Source organism: Mesoplodon densirostris, chromosome 13 (assembly GCF_025265405.1).
Source record: "Mesoplodon densirostris isolate mMesDen1 chromosome 13, mMesDen1 primary haplotype, whole genome shotgun sequence".
NCBI lineage: Eukaryota > Metazoa > Chordata > Mammalia > Artiodactyla > Ziphiidae > Mesoplodon > Mesoplodon densirostris.
The window spans coordinates 22,240,452-22,262,338 of record NC_082673.1 but is presented as its reverse complement, the minus strand read 5'-3'; the positions used below and the strand labels follow the sequence as shown (position 1 = coordinate 22,262,338).

Sequence of the window (21,887 nt, the reverse complement as noted above, 5' to 3'; positions counted from 1 at the left end):
TCAACCAAATTATATTATCACCAACCAATATCCATTAATAGTAGGGAGCAGGGAAAATTAAATTAGGAAACTAGAATTATCTTAAATGACTACTGAATGACACATCACTACTTGATAACTTAAAAAGTATCAGGCTTCTCTGGTGGCGCAGTGGTTGAGAGTCCACCTGCCGACGCAGGGGACACGGGTTCGTGCCCCGGTCTGGGAAGATCCCACATGCCGCGGAGCGGCTAGGCCCGTGAGCCATGGCCGCTGAGCCTGTGCGTCCGGAGCCTGCGCTCCGCAACGGGAGAGGCCACAACAGTGAGAGGCCCACATACCGCAAAAAAAAAAAAAGTATAGATTTTTTTAAGGGATTTTTTTTTTTAACTCATTTAAACCTTGAGCACCTATTATGTATCAGGCACTGTGCTAAATTATGCAGATATTGTGGCAAATAAGACAGACCTGATGCTTGTTCTTACTAAGGAGTTTAGTGTCTAAAACGAATTTGTTCATTCCTCTAGATAATAAGGGTCTCTAAGGAAAGACACATTTTATCCACATTCTGTTCCTTCAGTATCCTATACATAGCAGGCATTTTGTTGTAAAAGGTGATATTAATATTTTGCTGGCGGTGATACTTAAATTAGGTGTTTACATCATACTCCTAAAAACATTTTAAAGGATTTTTTAGATGTCTCCATTAAATATATGTATATATATCAAAATTTCTAAAATTTCTGAGACTTTAGTCTCACAACATTAATTCTGAAACTCATGTCTCAGAATATTAATTTTATGGGCTTTATTTGTGAGAGACTACTGGAAAATTCACCTATTTAGAATTTTAATTAAGAAATCAGATTTTTCTTTAAATTACTTAATAACAATCAAAACATTATTGTTCCAAACATGTTTATCTCACAAAAGGCATCTGTGGATTTGGAAAAAGAAATACAAGACCTTACTTTCTCCCTCAGAAAAAAGTTATTGCAATTAAAATTTAAAAATTTAGAAACATTTTAAAAATGGATTCTAACATGATAAGAACTATTAAAATCTTATGTACGATAAAACAAAGGAGATGAGTAAAATCTAATAAAAATCTAAAGGTAATTATCTAGTGGGAATATTATATATTTTCCATATATGAAAAAACTGCTAGTATTTTCAGATTTTAAAAACGTAATTAAAAGGCAGTTCCAATGATGATTTTACCATACACATACCTGTGTTATGAAATTCAACTCAATTGATATATCTACCTATGTATATGTATGTGTGTGTTTAAATGTTACTTAGGCTAAATGTTGTATTAAGCTCAAATCACTTGAACTTATGTTCTAGTAAAATTTGCTACTGTTATGCTATGTTATTATCAAGGTCTAACCGTACAAAAATACAATTTAAAAATTTCATAATGTAATCAAGATTATATAATAAAGTTATACATAATGTATTTTCTATAATTTTTAATAAATATAATTTTATATAAATGAATTTATATATTTAAGTGTTTTTACATATAAATTTTGCTTACATATATATTTTAAATACCATGAAATAATAGTCAATGTGATGTAATTAAATAAATTTTAAAATTATCCTGGGACCTAATTAAACTTAGACGCTTTTGCACAGCAAAAGAAACCATCAACAAAACAAAAAGACAACCAACTGAATGGCAGAAAATATTTGCAAGTAATACGACCCTTAAGGGGTTAATATCCAAAATATAAAGAGCTCATACAACTCAACATGAAAAAAACAAACAAAAGACCTGAATAGACATTTTTCCAAAGACGACCTACAGATGGCCAACAGGCACATGAAAAGATGCTCATCATTGTTAATCATCAGAGAAATGCAAATCAAAACCACAATGAGCTATCAAAACTTACACCTGTCAGAAAGGCTACCATCAAAACGACTGCAAATAACAAATGTTGGTGAGGATGTGGAAAAAAGGGAACCCTTGTACACTGTTGGTGAAAATGTAAACTGGTGCAGCTATTGTGGAAAACGGTAAGGAGGTTTCTCAGAAAACTAAAAATAGAACTACCATATGGTCCAGTAATTCCACTCCTGGGTACAGATCCAAAAAAACACTAATTCAAAAGGATACATGCACCCAATGTTCACAGTGGCATTATTTACAATTGCCAAGATATGGAAGCAACCTAAGTGTCCATCAACAGATGAATGGATAAAGAAGATGTGATATATACATATATATGTACATATATATATACACACACATATGTATTGAATACACACATACACACAAACACACACACACACACCCCGGAATACTATACAGACTTAAAAAGAAATGAAATTTTGCCATTTGCAACAATATGGATGGACTTGGAGGGTATTACTATGCTAAGTGAACATAAGTCAGAGAGAGAAAGACAAATACTGTATGGTATCACTTATATGTGGAATTTAAAAAATAAAATAAAATAGTGAATATAACAAAAAAGAAACAGACTCACAGATATAGAGAAAAAGCTAGTGGTTACCAGTGCGGAGACGGAAGGAGGGAGGGAAAGTTTGGGGCAAGAGATTAAGAGGTTCAAACTACCATGTATAAAATAAACAGGCTACAAGGATATACTGAACAACAAAAGGAATATAGCCAATATTTTTAAGACTATAAATGGATTATAACCTTAAAAATTGTGAATCACTATGTTGTACACCTGAAACATATAATATTGTACATCAACTATACTTCAATAAAAAATTTAAAAGGTAAAATTATCAGTTTATGAAAGAAGACCTTTCAAATACTTAAATCGTTCCCTAAACTGACTCAGATCCAGACCATTTACCATCTTCATATTTATTTTAGTGAACAAGAACACTTCTTTGCTCTTGTCTCCTTTTCTATTAAACCCCTTCTTTTCTGTCCCTATACCTTCAGTAGCACTAAAGATAAGTCAAAGCAGAAACAAGATAAAGGGACATTTGAAAAGAAACTGAAATCTTTGCGAAAGTAGTGACATATATTCAATAGGAATTTAAAGTTTTAAACCCAACTGATTGCTCTTTGGTCAAAGTTTCTTCTCTATGTCTTTCTTGGTCTTGCACACTATCAGTAACTGACTTAAGGAAGTGAATAAAACAAGTAAAGGAACCAGGAGTTCTCTATTACATGTTTGGCCTGCCCTCAGATGCCTTAGATGTTTCAAGTTATGAAAAAAACAATCACCTTTGTTGATTTTAATACTGCATTTATACATCTATCTACATCAGGGGTTACTCTGATAATAAATTTTGAAAAAGTACAATGAGAAATCTACTTTATAATGTATTTTTACATTATTGACAAAGTTTGAGAAATTTCAATTTGATAGTAATAATTATGGACTATCAATATCAATGTTTTTAGAGTGTCTCTATGCTATTTTTCTTTTAAAGGGTCCAATTCAGTAATGACAGTGACACACCCAAGGTCTGAAAGAAATTAAGGCAGGAATAAACAAATCCATTCAGCAGTAAAAGAAGTCTTGCTACTGCTAAGGAAAAAAAGGAAGGTATTTTGAAGCCAAGCAAGCACATCTACACAGTGTAAATTTGGTGCAGAGTAAGCAATTCTACACATAACATAGAATCCCATATGAAATTCAAGGATATGTCCTGAAATTGGCACCTAGATTTGGTCAGAATCAACACGAAAGTGTATTTGTAATCCCTTACTGTTCTTTCAATTCAACCACAGAAATGTGTTTGAATGGATTAATAAAAGTTTTTTTTTAAAAAACCCTTTGGTTCACGGGAACACTAATCTTTGGCCTAACTTCCTAGATATTCTACATGACTTAAAAACAGTTCCATCCTTGGGAATAAATGAAGAATCCTTAAAACCCATACCTTCAAATTACAAATATCTAATTCCTATGATAACTCGCTCATTCAGAAAAAAAGGGAGTGGCAAACTTTTCCTGTAAAAAGCCAGACAGTAAATATTTTAGGCTTTGTAAGCCACACCATCTCTGTCACACTCAACTTTGTAACCGTAGCATGAATGCAGCCACAGACAATATATAAACAATTGGGTGTGGCCATGTTCCAATAAAAACAATTGTTGGGGGCTTCCCTGGTGGCACAGTGGTTGAGAGTCCATCTGCCGATGCAGGGGACACGGGTTCGTGCCCCGGTCCGGGAAGATCCACATGCTGTGGAGCGGCTGGGCCCGTGAGCCATGGCCGCTGAGCCTGCGCTCCGCAACGGGAGAGGCCACAACAGTGAGAGGCCCGCGTACCGCAAAATAAAAATAATAATAATAATAAAATAAGTACAAAAAGATCACCTGTTCTAAAATATCAAAATTACATACATGAGAGCATGCCAGTATTTTAGGACTTTGAAAATCTAAATGAAAGGCAGATTTCAATGACGATCTTTAAAATTTTACTATAAAGAGTTATGATAAATATCACTAGATTATCCTGTATTCCTAGACAAAAACACTTAACTTTTTGTCAAGCTAATACATTTCTGTAGATGATAAACTCTTCAATTTTGACCTAGACTTTTTAAAAGGACTATCTCTAGTTGCATGTAACTGCTATGATATGATTAGTATATCTAGAAAGGAACAATACTTTGGCAGGCTTTCCAAATATTTATACCTGAATGAACATTTAAAAAAAATATTTGGCAACAGTATCAATCTATTTCTAATTTGAGACAAACTTTAACTTAGGGGAGGTCCTTGTTTATTGTTGATACCATTAGAATGAACCCTTAGAAAATAAGCCACTCAGTCCTGTACGACTGTAACAAAGCAGAATAGATAAAATTAAAAAAAATGATGTCTGAAATAATTTGGGGAAAAATTTTATCAAGTGGTATTCTGTATCTCTGTAGACATCTATAGCTCTGATACTTTGAGGCACTCAAAGTTTTGAAATCTGTCATAAGATTAATGACAAATTAATTTTAATCCTAAACTCATCAATCCTATACAGATAATGTAGTATCTCAATTCCATGGCAAAGTGAGCTTCCCCAGTCCAATAGCCTAAATCATTGTTATCCATAAAATAAGTCAAACTCTGAAATTCTAGGTTGTGGCATTTCTAGATCAATAATAAAAGACAGAGAAATTCAGAAAAATCTAAATAATGGTCCACACAAACCACACACATCAAAAGATTGGCTTATAAGAAAAGCCTGCTTCCATTCATACAAAAATATACTTAAAAACTAGACATTTATTTCTCACTTTTGTTAATGTAAAGTATGAGAAACCAATTTCTTTTTTTTTATTAAAAAATGCTCCTTACATGCATTCTGTTTCTCTAGTTTTACCACATCTATTACGTTATATCTCCAAAGTAAACTCCTGTTTTTCAGAGTAGCTGAACAGAAGTAAATCTTTGAAATTTGATAATTTAGCTATTGAAAATTATCAGCTGACGTATTCATTTAAGCTAGTAATTAACCATTAAGAAAACACAATTCTCAAGGCATGACTATGTAAACTCTCTGATACAATTCAAGCGTGGCAATATTTATTTAAAAGCTCTGTGTTTCATCATACGTCTAAAATCTCTAGTAGTAAAGAAAATCATCTTTTAGCTAAGAAAAAAATTTTCTATCAGGGGTATGTTTTGCTTAAATAAAAATTCTGTTTAAATCAGTCAACCCACAGGTTGTCTAGAATTATCAAACATATGAGAATTTTTCCAAGTAAAAAGATAAATTTTTCTGTCGTATGACTCCAATATATGCTAAGCATTACAGACCACTGATATGTATGATTAAAGCTGACCACAATAAAGATTATATATACCAGGCTCTAAATAATCAAGCCACTAAAACAACTCATTTTACTAATCTCAGAAGGGTGTTCAGTTGCTTGAACATCATAGCTAGTCAGATGTCTTAATTCTATCTTTACTCAATCCTGAATTATCTGTGTCAATAAAAATGATTGTTATCATATAAACCTCTAGTAATTTTCTTACCACTACCAGACCATGATTCTGTGATGGGTCAAAAAATTGACAAATGAGGAATTTATTGATTCACTATTTTTTTCGTATATTCACCAAAAATTCGTGTGCCTATATGCCAAGCATTATACTATTTACATTTTGTAGTTATATTTGTAAGCAAAGCAGACACAGGGCTTTGCTATCACAGAGCTTACAATCTAGTAAGGGAAAGAGACAAATCATTATCTCAATAATCTAAAAAAATAACCAGCTGTGCCACTAAATAGTCATGAAGGATTCTATTCAATATAGTAATACAGTAATGTTCCAGTTAATACAGTAATATATTGGTTAGAAGCACACATCAGCACTTTCCTTCCAGTAGTTGGAAACAACGCCTTTAACACATAAGGATCATATATAAAATTGGGATTTAAACAGTTATGTTTGACAGTTTAATATAATATGGGACCACCAAAAATTTTAAATCTTTACAGCATTGTAGCAGTGCATAACTTATAAAGTTCTTGTGCCTAAAGCCTTTGCTAGTTAGTAAAAACATTTTCTCCTAAAGATCAATAAATGTTGGTCAGATTTTCTTAGATCATCTGTCAAGGTGTAAGCAGAGTCACAGAAAGTTGTCAGAGTGAGTCAGAGAAAAGAGATATGCACAAAGTCATATAGGTATTTAGGGGCAAAGTAGGATCTAGAAGCCTAGCTTTCTAATCCAAAGTCAGTGACCCTTTTCATTTTACCAGCCAGCTTCACATGTTCTCTTTTAAAAAGTGTCAGTACAACTTAATAGTGTCAACTGATAAAATTACCAGTATGCTAGGAAAGGTACTAAAAAACTACCAGCCTTTAATTCATAATCAACTAAATGAAGCTACTGTTTGTAAAGTTAAAACATATTGCTATGTCTATACTTCAGTGAAATATCTAGTGGGTCAACTCAGCAGAGAAGCAAAACAAACAAACAAAAAAAATCGATGAGTTTTTTTTAGCACTGGAAGATGAGAACTTTTTACTTTTCAACCACCTGTTCTACTGATAACCTGTCTCTTTCTTAAGGATAGCCTGTCTCTTCTTTTTGGAAGCACAACAAAGAGGAAAGACATTTAACTAAAGAGATCTCGTTCTTTTTCTATAATAATTACATGAAACTCTTTTGAGGTCTTACACTTTCTATGTAGTGCAAATTAGGGAACAAAAGGCAGTTAGTCTATATGGATAGATACCATCATATATATTTCCTACATAAAAACCAAAGTGAGAAATTAGATCTGAAAATAATGTATGCTATGTTTCCTAAATCAACTTTATCAGTATGTGTAAAGATAAAGAATAAGGCTGCATTCTAATAATCATATGGCAATTCCTTAATTTTCTAGTTTATCAAAATGGAAAGTGAGTTTCTACTGGAATAGAAAGACTTCTATTAAAAACTCTAGTGTTATCAACAAATTTTCCCAGATTAAAATAATTGTTGAAAGCTTAATTATGCTACTTTATTAAAAGCCATGTATATAAAACCATAGAAAGATAAAAAGTATTTTAAAATTATTAAATTTTTATAGCTTCTATCAAAGTATACATGGAGTTTGTATCCCACATACTTCTCCTATAATAGCAGGATCATCTTTTTAAAATTTATATATATTTTATGATTATATAATATCCTTTTGTAGATTTTCACAATTTGCTATTCAAACAAAGCTAGACATTTAGGTGATTTTATTTTTTTTACTTTATAATAAAAACATGAAAAGAGACCAGTGTTTACTGCCAAAGAGACTCCAATTTGTATCCTGCTTCCAACTCTTAACAGCTGTGTAGCTTTGAGTGAGTTACTCTGCTTCTCTGATCCTCTCATCCTATGGCAGTGGACAGTTTTAATAAAAATAATGTAAAATGTCTAGCACAGTGCCTGATACGTGCTTAAAAAATAATGATTATAAAAATCTACCATATTTTAAGTGATTTCCTTAGACGAGATTCCCAGAAATAAAATTATTCAATCGAAGATATGAATGTTAAGACTCTTGATAAATGCCACCAGATTTTCTTCCTAACTGGTTATACTAATTTAGATTCTCAATAGCAATGTGTGAGCTCCTAATGAGCAATATGTTAAAAGACAAACTTAGAAATTAAGATTAATGAAAAAGCCAATTACCTAAACAAAATAAAACCTTAGTATCGTGTGTGTATATATATATGCATGTATCACTAATAAATTAAATTCAATGTAGACTTACCCTACATGAGGGACTGCTATCCCTTTATGGGAGGGAGACAAGGTCTGAAGTTTGTTTCCCAAAGAGCTGCTAACTGAAGACACTTTACCTGAAGGAACACGTTATAATAAAAAAGGTATTAGTTTTAACGACAGTCTGAAAAACAAAAATCACAAAAAACAGAGCATCTGACAAGGAAAACAGTGCTTTAGTGGCAATAAATCTTTGTGGCAAAAGAACAAAATGAGTTATCAAATAAGAAAAAATAAATAAATAAAATTTCCAGGGAACAACATACACATCCTTCATTTATAATTTCTGTATTTCCTTCTTACAATTTATATACAAGTAAAGATACACTTCAGTAATCAGTATTTTCTTCAAACCATTAAATATTTGTCTATTAAGGATACCTGTCAAGTTCAGAGAGGGATAGGGAGAAACGAGGGGAAAAATACTGTGGTCAAAGAATCAAGAAAATAACTTGGTTGACTATTCTCAAGAGATGACATATCACTACAACACTGATGGTAGACATATAGCTAAAAAAAAAAAAAGTACTATAAAATATCTAAAGTAGAAGCTACTGAAAGTTACTTTATTTCTAAGCCAAAATAATTACTTATCCTCCACATCTCATCCTAATTATAAATCTATTTTGAATAATCCAGAACAGAATACTATATTCATTTCCTTCTGTACCAACACTGTTAAAAGAAAAAAAAAATCAAGTTATTTTATGGATCTCATTACCTACAACAGTTTTGCTAGTGCCACTTGGCTGTGGTAATCGTGAAGATCCTGATGAGGTGGCTCCAGGAGAATTGTACTTTTTGAGTGCAGGAGGCTTATACTAAAATAATGAAAATAAAATATTTGATCATCATCACTCTTTGATTATGGATTGTAAACCAGTATTTCAAAAGCATACATTACCTTAAATGAGCAATCTTTTTATTAGTTCCTGAATTATCCAAATTTAGAAACTGTAGGTTAAAATATATCACCTCACAGAGAGGTTTCCTAAAATATGTTTCTTCTCAAAACTAGAGAACTAAAAGTTTGGCTCAGATGTTGTACTGCTAAAATAAACTAAGAGCAACTATTCCCAATTCAAAGAAAACAAAATGGATGAAATGGAAAAAAAATTTCCTCAATGTTAAGATTTTAAATGCCAACCATAATAACAGAAAAACTTCGAAATGCCCAATGATGCTCACTCAGTGGTGTAGCTTTAAAGGTCAAGATTTTTACATGTTCCTGGGTATGGTTTTATATTTCATATATATAGTCCAGTCATATTTCTTACTGAAAAAATTCATAAGAGTACCTATCAGTCTGAACAAGTTTTACAATAGCTGCTTAATGGATTATTGTCCCAATGTGGAAAGAGCTAATTCTGTCTTTATTAACCTCACCAGACCATGTTAGATGAATGGAATGTGGGCTGAGAAAGACAGGGTATTTTAGCTTATCTCGTTTATTCTCATTTTTTCCTCTATTCTCTAGAGGTATCACCATTAATTTTTACTGTCTCTTACTTGAGTCAAATTTTGCTGTTACTGAATTTAAAAGAATCTTATTGAACACCTACTCCAATATAAAGAAGTGAATTTGCCCAGGGTTACACCCCAACTTAACAACAAAATAGGAATTAAGACTCACGCCACCTTAGTTCTAGCCCCATACTGCAACTATAAGGTGATTACTGTGCTTGCATGTATGTGTACTTGAGCCCAATGCATTATTTAGATTGCTCTGGACTTAATGAGAAAAATTGGTTTGAAACCTAATTTTCAAAAATCAAATCATATTTATAACCTATAATCAGTAAAAAATTTAAGATGTGCTACTAATGAAAACTGCTAAGCACAAATTTTGAAGTCAAATATTATCTCTCTTCAAAATTCAGTAACTGACCTTTTACAAAAACAAATCTTGGTAAAATGGTCCCTCTCTCTCTCTCTCTCTCTCTCTCTCTCTCTCTCTCTCTCTCTCTCTCTCTCACACACACACACACACACACACACACACACACACATCATGGACATTTGGCAGTGTAATGCCAGAAACTGCAATTTCTTAAGCACTTGACAACTAGAAAACCTGCAATAACTGTCTGTCAAATGAACAAATGACTAGGAGACTTTGGAGATGAGCCATATAAATATACTGTTTCTTTGAAAAACCTAAGGGGTATTTCTGGTTAGTGTTAGTCACTGCTACTAAAATGCCAATGCTAATGAAGACATGAGGCAAGATTTTAAAACTAACAATATGGAAAAAAAGACCTAACAAAGATTTGTCAAAATATTAGAGGCATGTCTACTAAAAATGGGGTCAATAAAATTGGATTAAGAAACAGGATTGGTAACCCACTCATATTGTGCTAATTACCAAAAACAGAGCAAAATGATTAGCATTAATAAAAGATACTGGTGGGCTTCCCTGGTGGCACAGCGGTTGAGAGTCCGCCTGCCGATGCAGGGGACACGGGTTCGTGCCCCGGTCCAGGAAGATACCACATGCCGCGGAGTGGCTGGGCCCGTGAGCCATGGCCGCTGAGCCTGCGCATCCGGAGCCTGTGCTCTGCAACGGGAGAGGCCACAACAGGGAGAGGCCCGCGTACCACAAAAAAAATAAAAATAATAAAATAATAAAATAAAATAAAAGATACTGGTATAGCGTATTACACATTGAGAGGTCAAATTTTAGGCAGGAAGGGCCCTGGCAGCATTACATACCGGTACTAGAAATTTTTATTCACATGTTTGGAATTACTATTATTAACTTAATGGCTTACAAACAGAAAAAGGCAGAATATTCCTTTCAAAAGGTGCTTTGTTTTTCCCCCTCCGTAGAGACCTCCTACTATTTTACTCAATTTTTTGGCCAGATCTTCTGAGATGACCAGAACCTAGCCCAACTTTATCTATCTCCTATAATATTTCCTATTATTTTCAACCAAAACTAGTCACATTAGTTTCCTTACTGAATCCTCATACTACTCTGAATGCCTCTTGTTTAAAACATATTCACCTGTCTCTCAGTAACTTGCTGTTCCCCTGACCTAGATAATATGACTCCTTCCTTACTGACCTGTATTTTATCTATTCTACAACATCAAGCTGAAATTCTACTGGTAGGATTTCAGGATGACTCTAGCTAGCAACAATTTTGTATAAATTTACTTTAATGATCAAAAGAACAAACTCTGATTTTAAAGTTATACTCAATACATATTTCATTCATCATGTAAGTATTTGTTAGGTGATTATTTCATGTGTTTTTATACAGATCACAAATCTAATAAATTTTGTTAGTAAAATATTTATATTTACGAAGACTTTTTATTGAAATTGGAAAAAGCTTAAAGAACGTGGAGGACGTTCATTTCTGATAAAATGGTAAAAGGTACTATTTGTACCAAACCTTCAATTAAAAATTTTAAAATGCTCAGGAAAGTACAAAAAAAATCATTTTAAAAGCACTGAATGTCAGATGAGAGGAAAAAGAACTGCCAGGCCAACACCATGTGAGATTGTAACAGGGTCTGGCCATCACATGGATTTGCTTTATGATTATGCATTACTAGATGGTACAGCAAACTAAAGCCAGTAATTTAATTTAATGTGTCTCCAGACTGGTAGATACCTGGAAGAAACAAGTACAAATTTTCTCTGAAAAAGGCACTTCACAAGATTAATCCTCGAGAATAACATTTTAAGAGCAACAGCAGAAAATGGTCAATAATTACAAACATAATGATATAAGGAACCACGAATGAAAAAAGCAAGAACATATCCATAAAGGTCACATGACATAACAATTATCAGACACATAACATAAAACAATTATGCTTACTACATTCAAAGATATAAAAGACAACTTTGAAAATATCAACGGGGAATTGGAAACTATAAAAAGTAACATAGGGGGCTTCCCTGGTGGCGCAGTGGTTGAGAGTTCGCCTGCCGATGCAGGGGACACAGGTTCGTGCCCCGGTCCGGGAAGATCCCACATGCCACGGAGCAGCTGGGCCCGTGAGCCATGGCCGCTGAGCCTGCACGTCCGGAGCCTGTGCTCCGCAACGGGAGAGGCCGCAACAGTGAGAGGCCCGCATATGGCAAAAAAAAAAAAAAAAAAGAGTAACAAAATTAGAAGAAGAAATTAAAATAACAGATTACAAATTCAATGGTGGAGAAATGAAACAGCTGTATAATCCTCCTATAGATAATGATTTTAAAAAGAGGATTTAAAAAAAGGATTTTAAGAGATTGGAAATCATCCAAAAGCAGTCCTTCTGGAAACTGTGTATCTCTGGGTTTCATTTCAGGAAACGAAAGAGAAGGGAAGCGGAAGGGAAGGGGAAAGGGGAGACAAGGAAAGGAAAATGAAAACAGGAAAGCATGACCCATATTCAGCAAAAAAAGTCAACAGAAACTGACTTCAAGTGGGCACAGGTGTGTAAGACTTTGTAATTAAGAATTTCAAAACAGTTATTATAAATATGTTCAAAAAGTAAAGGAACATATACACAAGAATTAAAGGGAAATATGGTAACAGTGAATGAACATATAAGGAATCTCAACAGAGAAATGAAGGTAAAATATAAGCATTTTTTCAGATAACCAAAAACAGAGAATTCATTGCCAGCAGATCTGTACTATTAGAAAGCTAAAGAAACTTATTCGGGCTGAAGGAAAATGACAAAATATGGCAACAGAGATTTATAAAAAGAAATGAAGAGGTTTGGAAATGATAATATGTGAGTAAATATAAAATGCAGAGTATATACATGTATGCATAAATATATATAGTGTGTGTGCCTATATACATATAAATATATGTTCACATATTATTTTCTCCTAATTTCTTTAAAAGACAGGTTTTAAAGCAGTAAGTATAACACTTATAACAATACACATCAAGAGTACTGATGGCTTAATAATGTCTACAGAGTTTTACATATATACAACAACAGCACTAAGATTGGTGAGAGGTATATAAACATATCAATAGACAGGGTTAAGTTAAAGATGCATTTTGTTATCCCTAGAGTAATGATTTTAAAAAACACAGAGACTTATGGTTAGAAAGCCAATAGAGAAAATAAAATGTCTTTTACTAAAACAAGAGAGGCAAGGAAGTAACAGAGGAATAAAAACAAAAATAAAAAAAGAGAAAATAGCAACACAGCAGACCTAAACACAAACATATCAATGATTACATTAAATGTAAATGCCGAAACACTTCAACAAACAGGTTGAGGTTGTCAGATGGATTAAAGAAAATTATAGGCTGTCTACAGGAGATGCAAATCTACAAATTTAAGTTAAAGAACAGAAAGAAAATTAGGATAATTAAGCTGAAACAGCTATGTTATCGATGAAACAAATTTCAACACGAGGAATGTCACTAAAGACAAAAAGGGACACTCCATATGATAAAAGAATCAATAAATACAGAAGATATTACATTTGTAAATGTAAAACACATTTAATAAGAGAAATTCAAAATACTTGAAGCAAAAACTGGCAAAATTAATGAGACAGAAAAGCTCACAATCATAAAGATTTTAACACATTTCTCTTAGTAACTGATGGAATAAAAAGAACATGGAAGATCTGAATGAAGCTACCAGCCACCTTACCAGACTGACATTTATAAAACTTTATACCCGACAACTTCAGAATACACTCTGCTTTTTATATGCCACAGAACATTCATTAAGAGACCACATGCTAGGCAATTAAACAAATCCCAATAAGATAAAAATCTTACCAAGTACGTTCTCAGACCACAACAGAATTAAAACAACAACAACAAAACATCTAGAACAGCTCCAAACACAGTTGGCCCTCTGTATCCATGGGTTTTATATCTACTGGTTCCACATTTACAGGTTCCGAATCCATGGATTCAACTAACCACAGGTCAAAAACAATTCCAAAAAGTTCCAAAAAGCAAACCTTGAATTTGCCACATGTACACAACTATTTACATATCATTTATACTGTATTTACAACTATTTACATAGCATTTACATTGTATTAGATATTATAAGTAATCTAGAGATGATCTGATTAAAATATGTGGGAAGGATGTAGGTTATATGCAAACACTATGCAATTTTACATTAGGGACTTATCCTTGGAGGGGCAGCAAGCGTGGGGTGGGGTTCCTGGAACCAGTCCTCCAAGGATACCAAGGGATGACTGTATCTGGAAGTAAATGACTCATATTTGACTAGACTTTGAGTAAAAGAAGCCACAAATTTAAAAATGTTTTGAACGAATAAGAAAAAAAACCACATATTCAGATTTTTCAGATGTAGCTAAAGAAATGCTACAGCAATAAAACCAAAAGCTGTTTCTTTGAAAAGATGTAATGAAATCAACAAATCTCTAAACAGAATAATCAAGGGAAAAAAACTAATCAGAGGGGAAAAAAAAAGAGAATACAAAATACCTGTATTAGGAATGAAAAAGAGGATATCACAACAAATTTCTACATTAAGAAGTTAACACCTTAGGTCAATAAATCCAATTACACAAATTACTTAAGAGATACAAACTGCCCAAACTGACACCAAGAAGAAATGAAAATCTGAACAGCTTTGTATCTACCCAAGAAAATGATGTAGATGAAAAGCTCTGAAAAAAAGAAAAACCCATACCTAGATGGCTTCACTGGTGAATTTTAGCAAACATACACAATAGGAATAATACCAATACTGTAAAAGTCTACAAAAAAAGAATTTACAAGCTCTTTCAGGAAATGGAGGAGGAAATAATTGCAAATCCATATGAGGCTAGCATTACCCTGATACCAAGACCAGCTAAAAACATCAAATGAAGAGAACTACCCACCAATATTTCTCACAAGCATAGAGGCAATAATTCTAAATTTTAGCATATCAAATCCAATAATTTATAAAAAGAGCAATAATTCATAACAAAGTAGAATTTATTCATGGAATGCAAAGTTGGTTCAACATCTGAAAATAAATAAGTGCATTTCATCACATTAACAGAGTAAGAGAAAAACTATGGTATTTCAATAGATAAAGAGCATTCGACAGAATGCAAAATGCATTCTTGGTTTAAAAAAGAACTCTCAGCAATTAGAAGAGAACTTTCTCAGCCTGACAAAGGGCATCAACAAAAATCCACAGCAATATCATACTCAATGGTGAAAAACTGAATGGTTTTCACCTAAGAACAGGAAGAAGGCAACTCTCTCACTTTCTCAACTTTTACTCAACACTGGACTGAAAATTCTAGCTAGTGCAATAAATTATTACAGGGAGAAAAAGGCATAGAGATTGAAGAGGAGGTAGTAAAACTGTCCTTATTTACAGATGACACGATTGTGTACACAGAAAAACCCTACGATATCTACAATAAGCTATTATAATTAATAAGTGAATTTAGCAAAATAGTAGGGTGCAAGATTAAGAAACAATGTCAAGATCAAACAAGATAAGGAAAACACTCTTGAAATAAATTTTGTTTTTCATCATAAGAAAAAAATTTGGTAATCATGTATGATGATGGATGTTAACTAGACTTATTGTGGTGATCACTTTGTAATATAAACAAATATTGAGTCATTAGGTTGTACACCTGAAACTAATATAATGTTCTACATCAATTATATTCAATTAAAAAGAAGAACACCTAAATAAGCAAGAAATATAACAAATTCATGGACTGGACAATTCAATATTAAGATGTTAATTTTCCCCAAATGATTTATGTATTTAATGTAATTTCAATCAAGCACTAGTAGACTTTTTTTGTAGAAATTAGCAAAACAAAAAAAAATTTATATAAAATGTAAACAACCTAGAATAACCAAAGTAATTTTAAAAAGGAAAAAGAAGTTAAAGAATTTAGACTACATGATTTTAAGGCTTATATGGTATAATATTTAGTATGGCAATAGTGTGGTATTGATAAAAGAACATACAGATCAATGGAACAGAACAGTATGTCCTGAAATAGACCTAAAAATATACATTCAACTGATGATCAAACAAGGTGCTTAGGCCAATTCATTGGGTAAAGAAGTCTTTTCAACAAATGGTGCCGAAACAACAGATTATCCATATAGAAAAAAATTAAAAATTGCCCTTTACTTCACATCATACAAATATTAGCTTGAAATAATCCACAGATCTAAATGTAAGAGCTAAAACTACAAAATTTCTAGAAGACAAAGGAGAAAAATCTTTGCAAGCTTCGTAAGGGTAAAGATTCCTTAGAAACAAGAAGAAAACAAAATCACAAAAGAAATAATTTATAAATTAGACTTCATCAAAGTTTTAAGCTTTTGCTTTTCAAAAGCCATCCTTAAAAAAAAAAAAAAACCAAGACACAGAAGGGAAGAAAATATTGTTAATACACATTTGAGAAAAGACTGAGAATATTTAACACATGCTTTCATTCAATTAGAGAACCTAAAAAAAGGACCAGAAAAACCTTCCAGATACTTCACAGAAGACACAAATGACCAATAAAAACACAAAATGATACTAAAATTAATTGGTTTTCAAAGAAATGTAAATTAAAATCACAACAATACACCACCATACACGCACAACAACAGCCAAAATGAAAAAGATTGATAATATTGAGTCTGGGATAAACCGAGACAGTGAAGATATAAACTCAATCCCAGCTGATTCAATGCAATCCTAATCAAAAATCAAATACAGGTGTGTATGTATGTGCACATGTGTGCAATGACCTTAAAAAGATAATTTCAAATTTATGTGAAAATGCAAAGGACCAAAATTAGCTAAAACAACCTTAAAAAACAGAAGGTAGGAGAAAAAGTTCTACCAGATATCAAGATTTATAAAGCTAAGAACAAAGCCAGAGGTATCATGCTCCCTGCCTTCAGACTATAATATAAAGCTACAATAATCAACATAGCATGGTACTGGCACAAAAATAAGACATCTAGATCAATGGAACAGGATAGAGAGCCTAGAAATAAACCCATGCACCTATGGTCAATTAATCTACAACAGGGAAGCAAGAATATACAAGGGAGAAAAGACAGTCTGTTTAATTAAGTGGTGCTGAGAAAACTGGATGGTTACATATAAAAGAATGAGATTATAACATTTCCTCAAACCATATACAAAGATAAACTCAGAATGGATTAAGGACCTAAGTGTAAGACCAGAAACCATAAAATTCCTAGAAGAGAAAACAGGCAGAACACTCTTTGACATAAGGCATAGCAATATTTTTTTTAGATATGCCTACTAAGGCAAAGGAAATAAATGAAAAAATAAGTGAATGGGACCTAATTAAACCTAAGAGCTTTTGCACAGCCAAGGGAAACCACTGACAAGACAAAAAGACTACCTACTGAGTGGGAGAAAATCATTTGCAAATGATGTGACTGATAAGGGATTAGTATCCAAAATTTATAAACAGCTCATACAACTCAACATGAAGAACACAAACAACCCAACTAAAAAATGGGCAGAAGAGGGCTTTCCTGGTGGCGCAGTGGTTGAGAGTCCGCCTGCTGATGCAGGGGACACGAGTTCGTGCCCCGGTCCAGGAAGATCCCACATGCCGCAGAGCGGCTAGGCCCGTGAGCCATGGCCGCTGAGCCTGCGCGTCCAGAGCCTGTGCTCCGCAACGGGAGAGGCCACAACAGTGAGAGGCCCGTGTACCGCAAAAAGAAAAAAGGGCAGAAGACTTAAATAGACATTTTTCCAAAGAAGACAGAGATGGCCAACAGACACATGAAAAAATGCTCAACACTGCTAATTATCAGAGAAATGCAAATCAAAACTACAATGAGGTATCACCTCACTCCAGTCAGAATGGCTATCATCAAAAAGTCTACAAATAATAAATGCTGGAGAGAGTGTAGAAAAAGGAAACCTCCTACACTGTTGGTGGGAATGTAAATTGGTAGAGCCACTATGGAGAACAGTATGGAGGTTCCTTAAAAAACTAAAAATAGAGTTACCATGTGATACTGCAATCCCACTCCTGGGCATATATCTGGAAAAAACGAAAACTAATTCGAAAAGATACATGCACCCCAATGTTCACTGAAGCACTATTTACAATAGCCAAGACATGGAAGCAACCTAAATGTCCACTGACAGATGAATGGATAAAGAAGATGTGGTATATATATATATATACATACACACAATGAAATATTATTCATCCATAAAAAGGAATTAAATATTACCACTTGCAGCAACATAAATGGACCTAGAGAATATCATAGTAAGTGAAGTCAGAGAAAGAAAAATACTGTATGTTATCACTCATGTGTGGAATCTAAAAAAAACCAAGCTAGTGAGTATAACAAAAAAGCAGATTCACACATACAGAGAACAAACTAGTGGTTACCAGTGGAGTTAGAGAAGGCGGGAGGGGCAAAATAGGCATAAGGGATTAAGAGATACAAACTACTATGTATAAAATAAATAAGCAACAAGGATATATTGTACAGCACAGGGAAATATAGCCACTATTATGTAATAAATTTAAATGAAGTATAATCTGTAAAAATACTGAATCACTATGCTATATACCTGAAACTAATGTAATATTGTAAACCCACTATACTTCAATTAAAAAAAATTTCATAAAGCTATAGTAAATAAAAATATTATTGAGGTCTGGGGACTATATAAAAAGGGAAAAACTGATTATATGTAAAGTCAAGATAGTGACTACTTCATGGGTGTTGGGGGCTAGGAGTGAGAGAACATTACATTCTGGGAGTGAAACACTAGAGGAGGCTTTTGTGAGACTAACAATATTGTATTTCTCAACTTTCCTGTGGTTATGCATGTATTTATGTTTTGTGCTTTTTTTCTATGTGTATAATTTACAAAAAAAAACAGGAAAATTGTAAGAAAAAATCAGAATAAAAGTGTTGTAAAAAATAAGAGCTTAGAGATAAATATTTAAAATGTTAACTATGTTGATAACTTTTAAAATATATATATTTCTCAAATTTTCCATAAAGAATAGGAATCCCTTTAATAATCAGAAAAAAATTTATTAAAAATTGCACATCATCTTTCCAGACTTAAAACTTCATTATTTTAGAATAAGTAGGGTAAGAATCAATCAGAATACTGATTTGGAAATCAGAATATGATTTCCTATCAGAATATGATTAGGAAAATTCCTAAATCATAAAATACTTATCGTATTGCTTTAAAATCATAAGGTAACTCAGTCTAGCCTAATTTGATGAAAAACTATTGCAGGATCTAAATTATGCATGAGTTATTTCAAAATAATTTGTTCTTTTAAAATAACAAGACATGTAATTTAGCATACATTAGATGATATTTTTGGTTTGCTATGTCTTCATGGGTCTACTTTAATACAACCATGCCTGAATTTGATAAAATTCCTAGTGAAGAAGAATTATGACAGCTTAACTGAAAGGTAGAACTTCTTGTTTTTACCTACAGAAACCTGATCTTCACTGTGTTTGTATCATTATTCTGATTAGAGCAGGGTCAAAAAGTGGGCGGTAATCAGGCCAGATTACAGTTGCTAAATATGACAAGGAAGCATTAAAGCATGTTTAGGAAGAGTACTCTACTTAGTTTACTAATGTAGATCCAGTACCGGGTACAGTGTCTGGTTCAGAGAGGGTACTCAAAAACTTCTTGAATGAATACAGATGAGAAAATATGGGGTCAGACTGAAATAAATATATATGACTAGGCATGGTATCAGAACTTATAAAATTTAAGGTGGGACCTTAAAAACTACTTGGATTTTACATTTACGAATCATTTGGCACCAAGCTGATGGAATACACCCATTCTATTGTACTTCCTTTGCTCTACTATTTTATTCTTAAAACAAAACAAAATCCTACTGATGTTCTTAACTGTTCAAAAGATATACATTGTTTGCCATCTGTTTTGGAAATTCTTCTAAATGAGTTTTCTTTGCTATTCTTTCCCCACAATGATGATGGTAATAATGATATGCTCCATTTCCAATAATATTAACAAAAATTCAATAGGAGGATTCTCTCAAGGAGGTCTCAATTGCAATGTGGTCTTTTAATCCAATATTTTATTCATAAGTAACAAAAAAAATAGATTTGATTATTTACTATTTGCTAAGTTTACAGTACTAAAAAAAGTTTACAAATGAAAGCTTTGTGAAAAATAAAATTTGCTTAAAAGTATGACATTGTCAAAGTTTTTATGTAACAATATGCTTAAAGAAAAACAATAGTAGTGTAAAAATAAATTTAATATTACAAAATCTTTACATGGTTTATGGTTCTCTAAGTGCTTTCACATACATCATTTCATTTGTTTCTCACTATAGTTATGTAGATTACCACTTCACAGATGAAGAAATGAAGGATTACATACATTAATGTCATTTGCCTAAAAGTTCAAAAGTAGCAGTCTGGATGTGACCCCATGTTTTCATTTCCTCAAATGTGTTACTCATATATAACATGGCAACATTCACAACTTACATGATTTTCAAATGTGGATTTTTATTGTCATTTTCTCACTCATCTAACCCCTCTAGTTTCCTCTGAATCTGCTGCATCTATTTTAAACTAATTTTCTCCCTTTTTTCCTAATACCTCTTTAAATCTGTATATTTTTAAGTCTTTACTAACTCAAGTCCACTTCAAATTTTGTTCTCAACTAGCCATTCAAATTTCTTACTAAATCCCTGAACAGTAATATATAAATTTTAGCAGGTGAGAAAACTGTAGTTAAATGTGCTGTAAAGAATAAATACAAAACTGTGAACTTAAAGTCATTTTCTCATTTATTTGTAGAAATGACCACAATGATTACCTGTGTCCGAGAAGTTGATTTTCCTTTGGTATCAGTAGAAAATTTGCCTTTATTACTAATACGTGCTGCCTGTTCTTTACAGAAATTTATATGTCTATCAGCTGCATTTTCATTAAATCTCCTCTGGCAATATGGACACTGAATATAATCTAAAACAGAAAAAAGAAACAGATTAGTAACATAATACTTGAAATGGGGCATAAAGAGTTATAAGTTTTATGAACAGTAACTCAAGACATATAACATAAATAACAACTGCTAAGCAAAAACTCTCATTTTCTTATAACCACCCAACCTGACTTATCTAAACTTAGTAAAGACATTTAAGAAAAAAAGTATGCTAGTATATGATAAACTACAATTTTCTCCCAGCTTAGAATCAAATTTGAGGGGAAAAAAAAGATAAATCATCCCTACATAAAAATGAATAAGTAAAGGAAAAATGTTAATTACTTTTTGCTTCTATATTACCATATGTTTTCATCACAAATATATATTTTCATAAGGTAGACTAGGTTAAGTAGTTAATAACACATTACATTATATAAAAATTTACATAAAATAAAAATTTAAAATTTGGGCTTTTCTGTTAAAATCTTTAATTTCAATTAGAGGAAAGCTGTCAAGATATAATTTAATAGACCTTATACAGTTTTATTTTCTCTTAGAGATCCCAACAGATGGAATAAGTAATAAAAATATATCTCCTTAACATAATTAATTCAAATTTAAGAAACAGCAAATGTTGCAGATTATGTATTCTCCCCAAATGCAATATATAGTAAAAACAAAACTTCTCACAAAATAAATCTTAAAGTTATCCCAGAAAGAACCAAATTTTATAGCACTGTGAAAGATTTCAACTCTA

At 32.5% G+C, this 21,887-nt stretch overlaps 1 protein-coding gene across 2 annotated transcripts in view; it reads right to left on the bottom strand.

Moving 5' to 3' along the window:
* ZC2HC1A (zinc finger C2HC-type containing 1A) overlaps positions 1-21,887 on the bottom strand; it is an 82,633-nt gene that overhangs the window by 36,925 nt on the left and 23,821 nt on the right. For both annotated transcript variants that reach the window (XM_060115622.1, XM_060115621.1), the window contains exons 5-7: positions 21,020-21,168; positions 8,923-9,022; positions 8,191-8,278 (exon numbers count right to left, since the gene is read on the bottom strand). In XM_060115622.1, the coding sequence (XP_059971605.1) occupies positions 8,191-8,278; positions 8,923-9,022; positions 21,020-21,168 (337 nt within the window). The remainder of the gene's footprint in view (positions 1-8,190; positions 8,279-8,922; positions 9,023-21,019; positions 21,169-21,887) is intronic.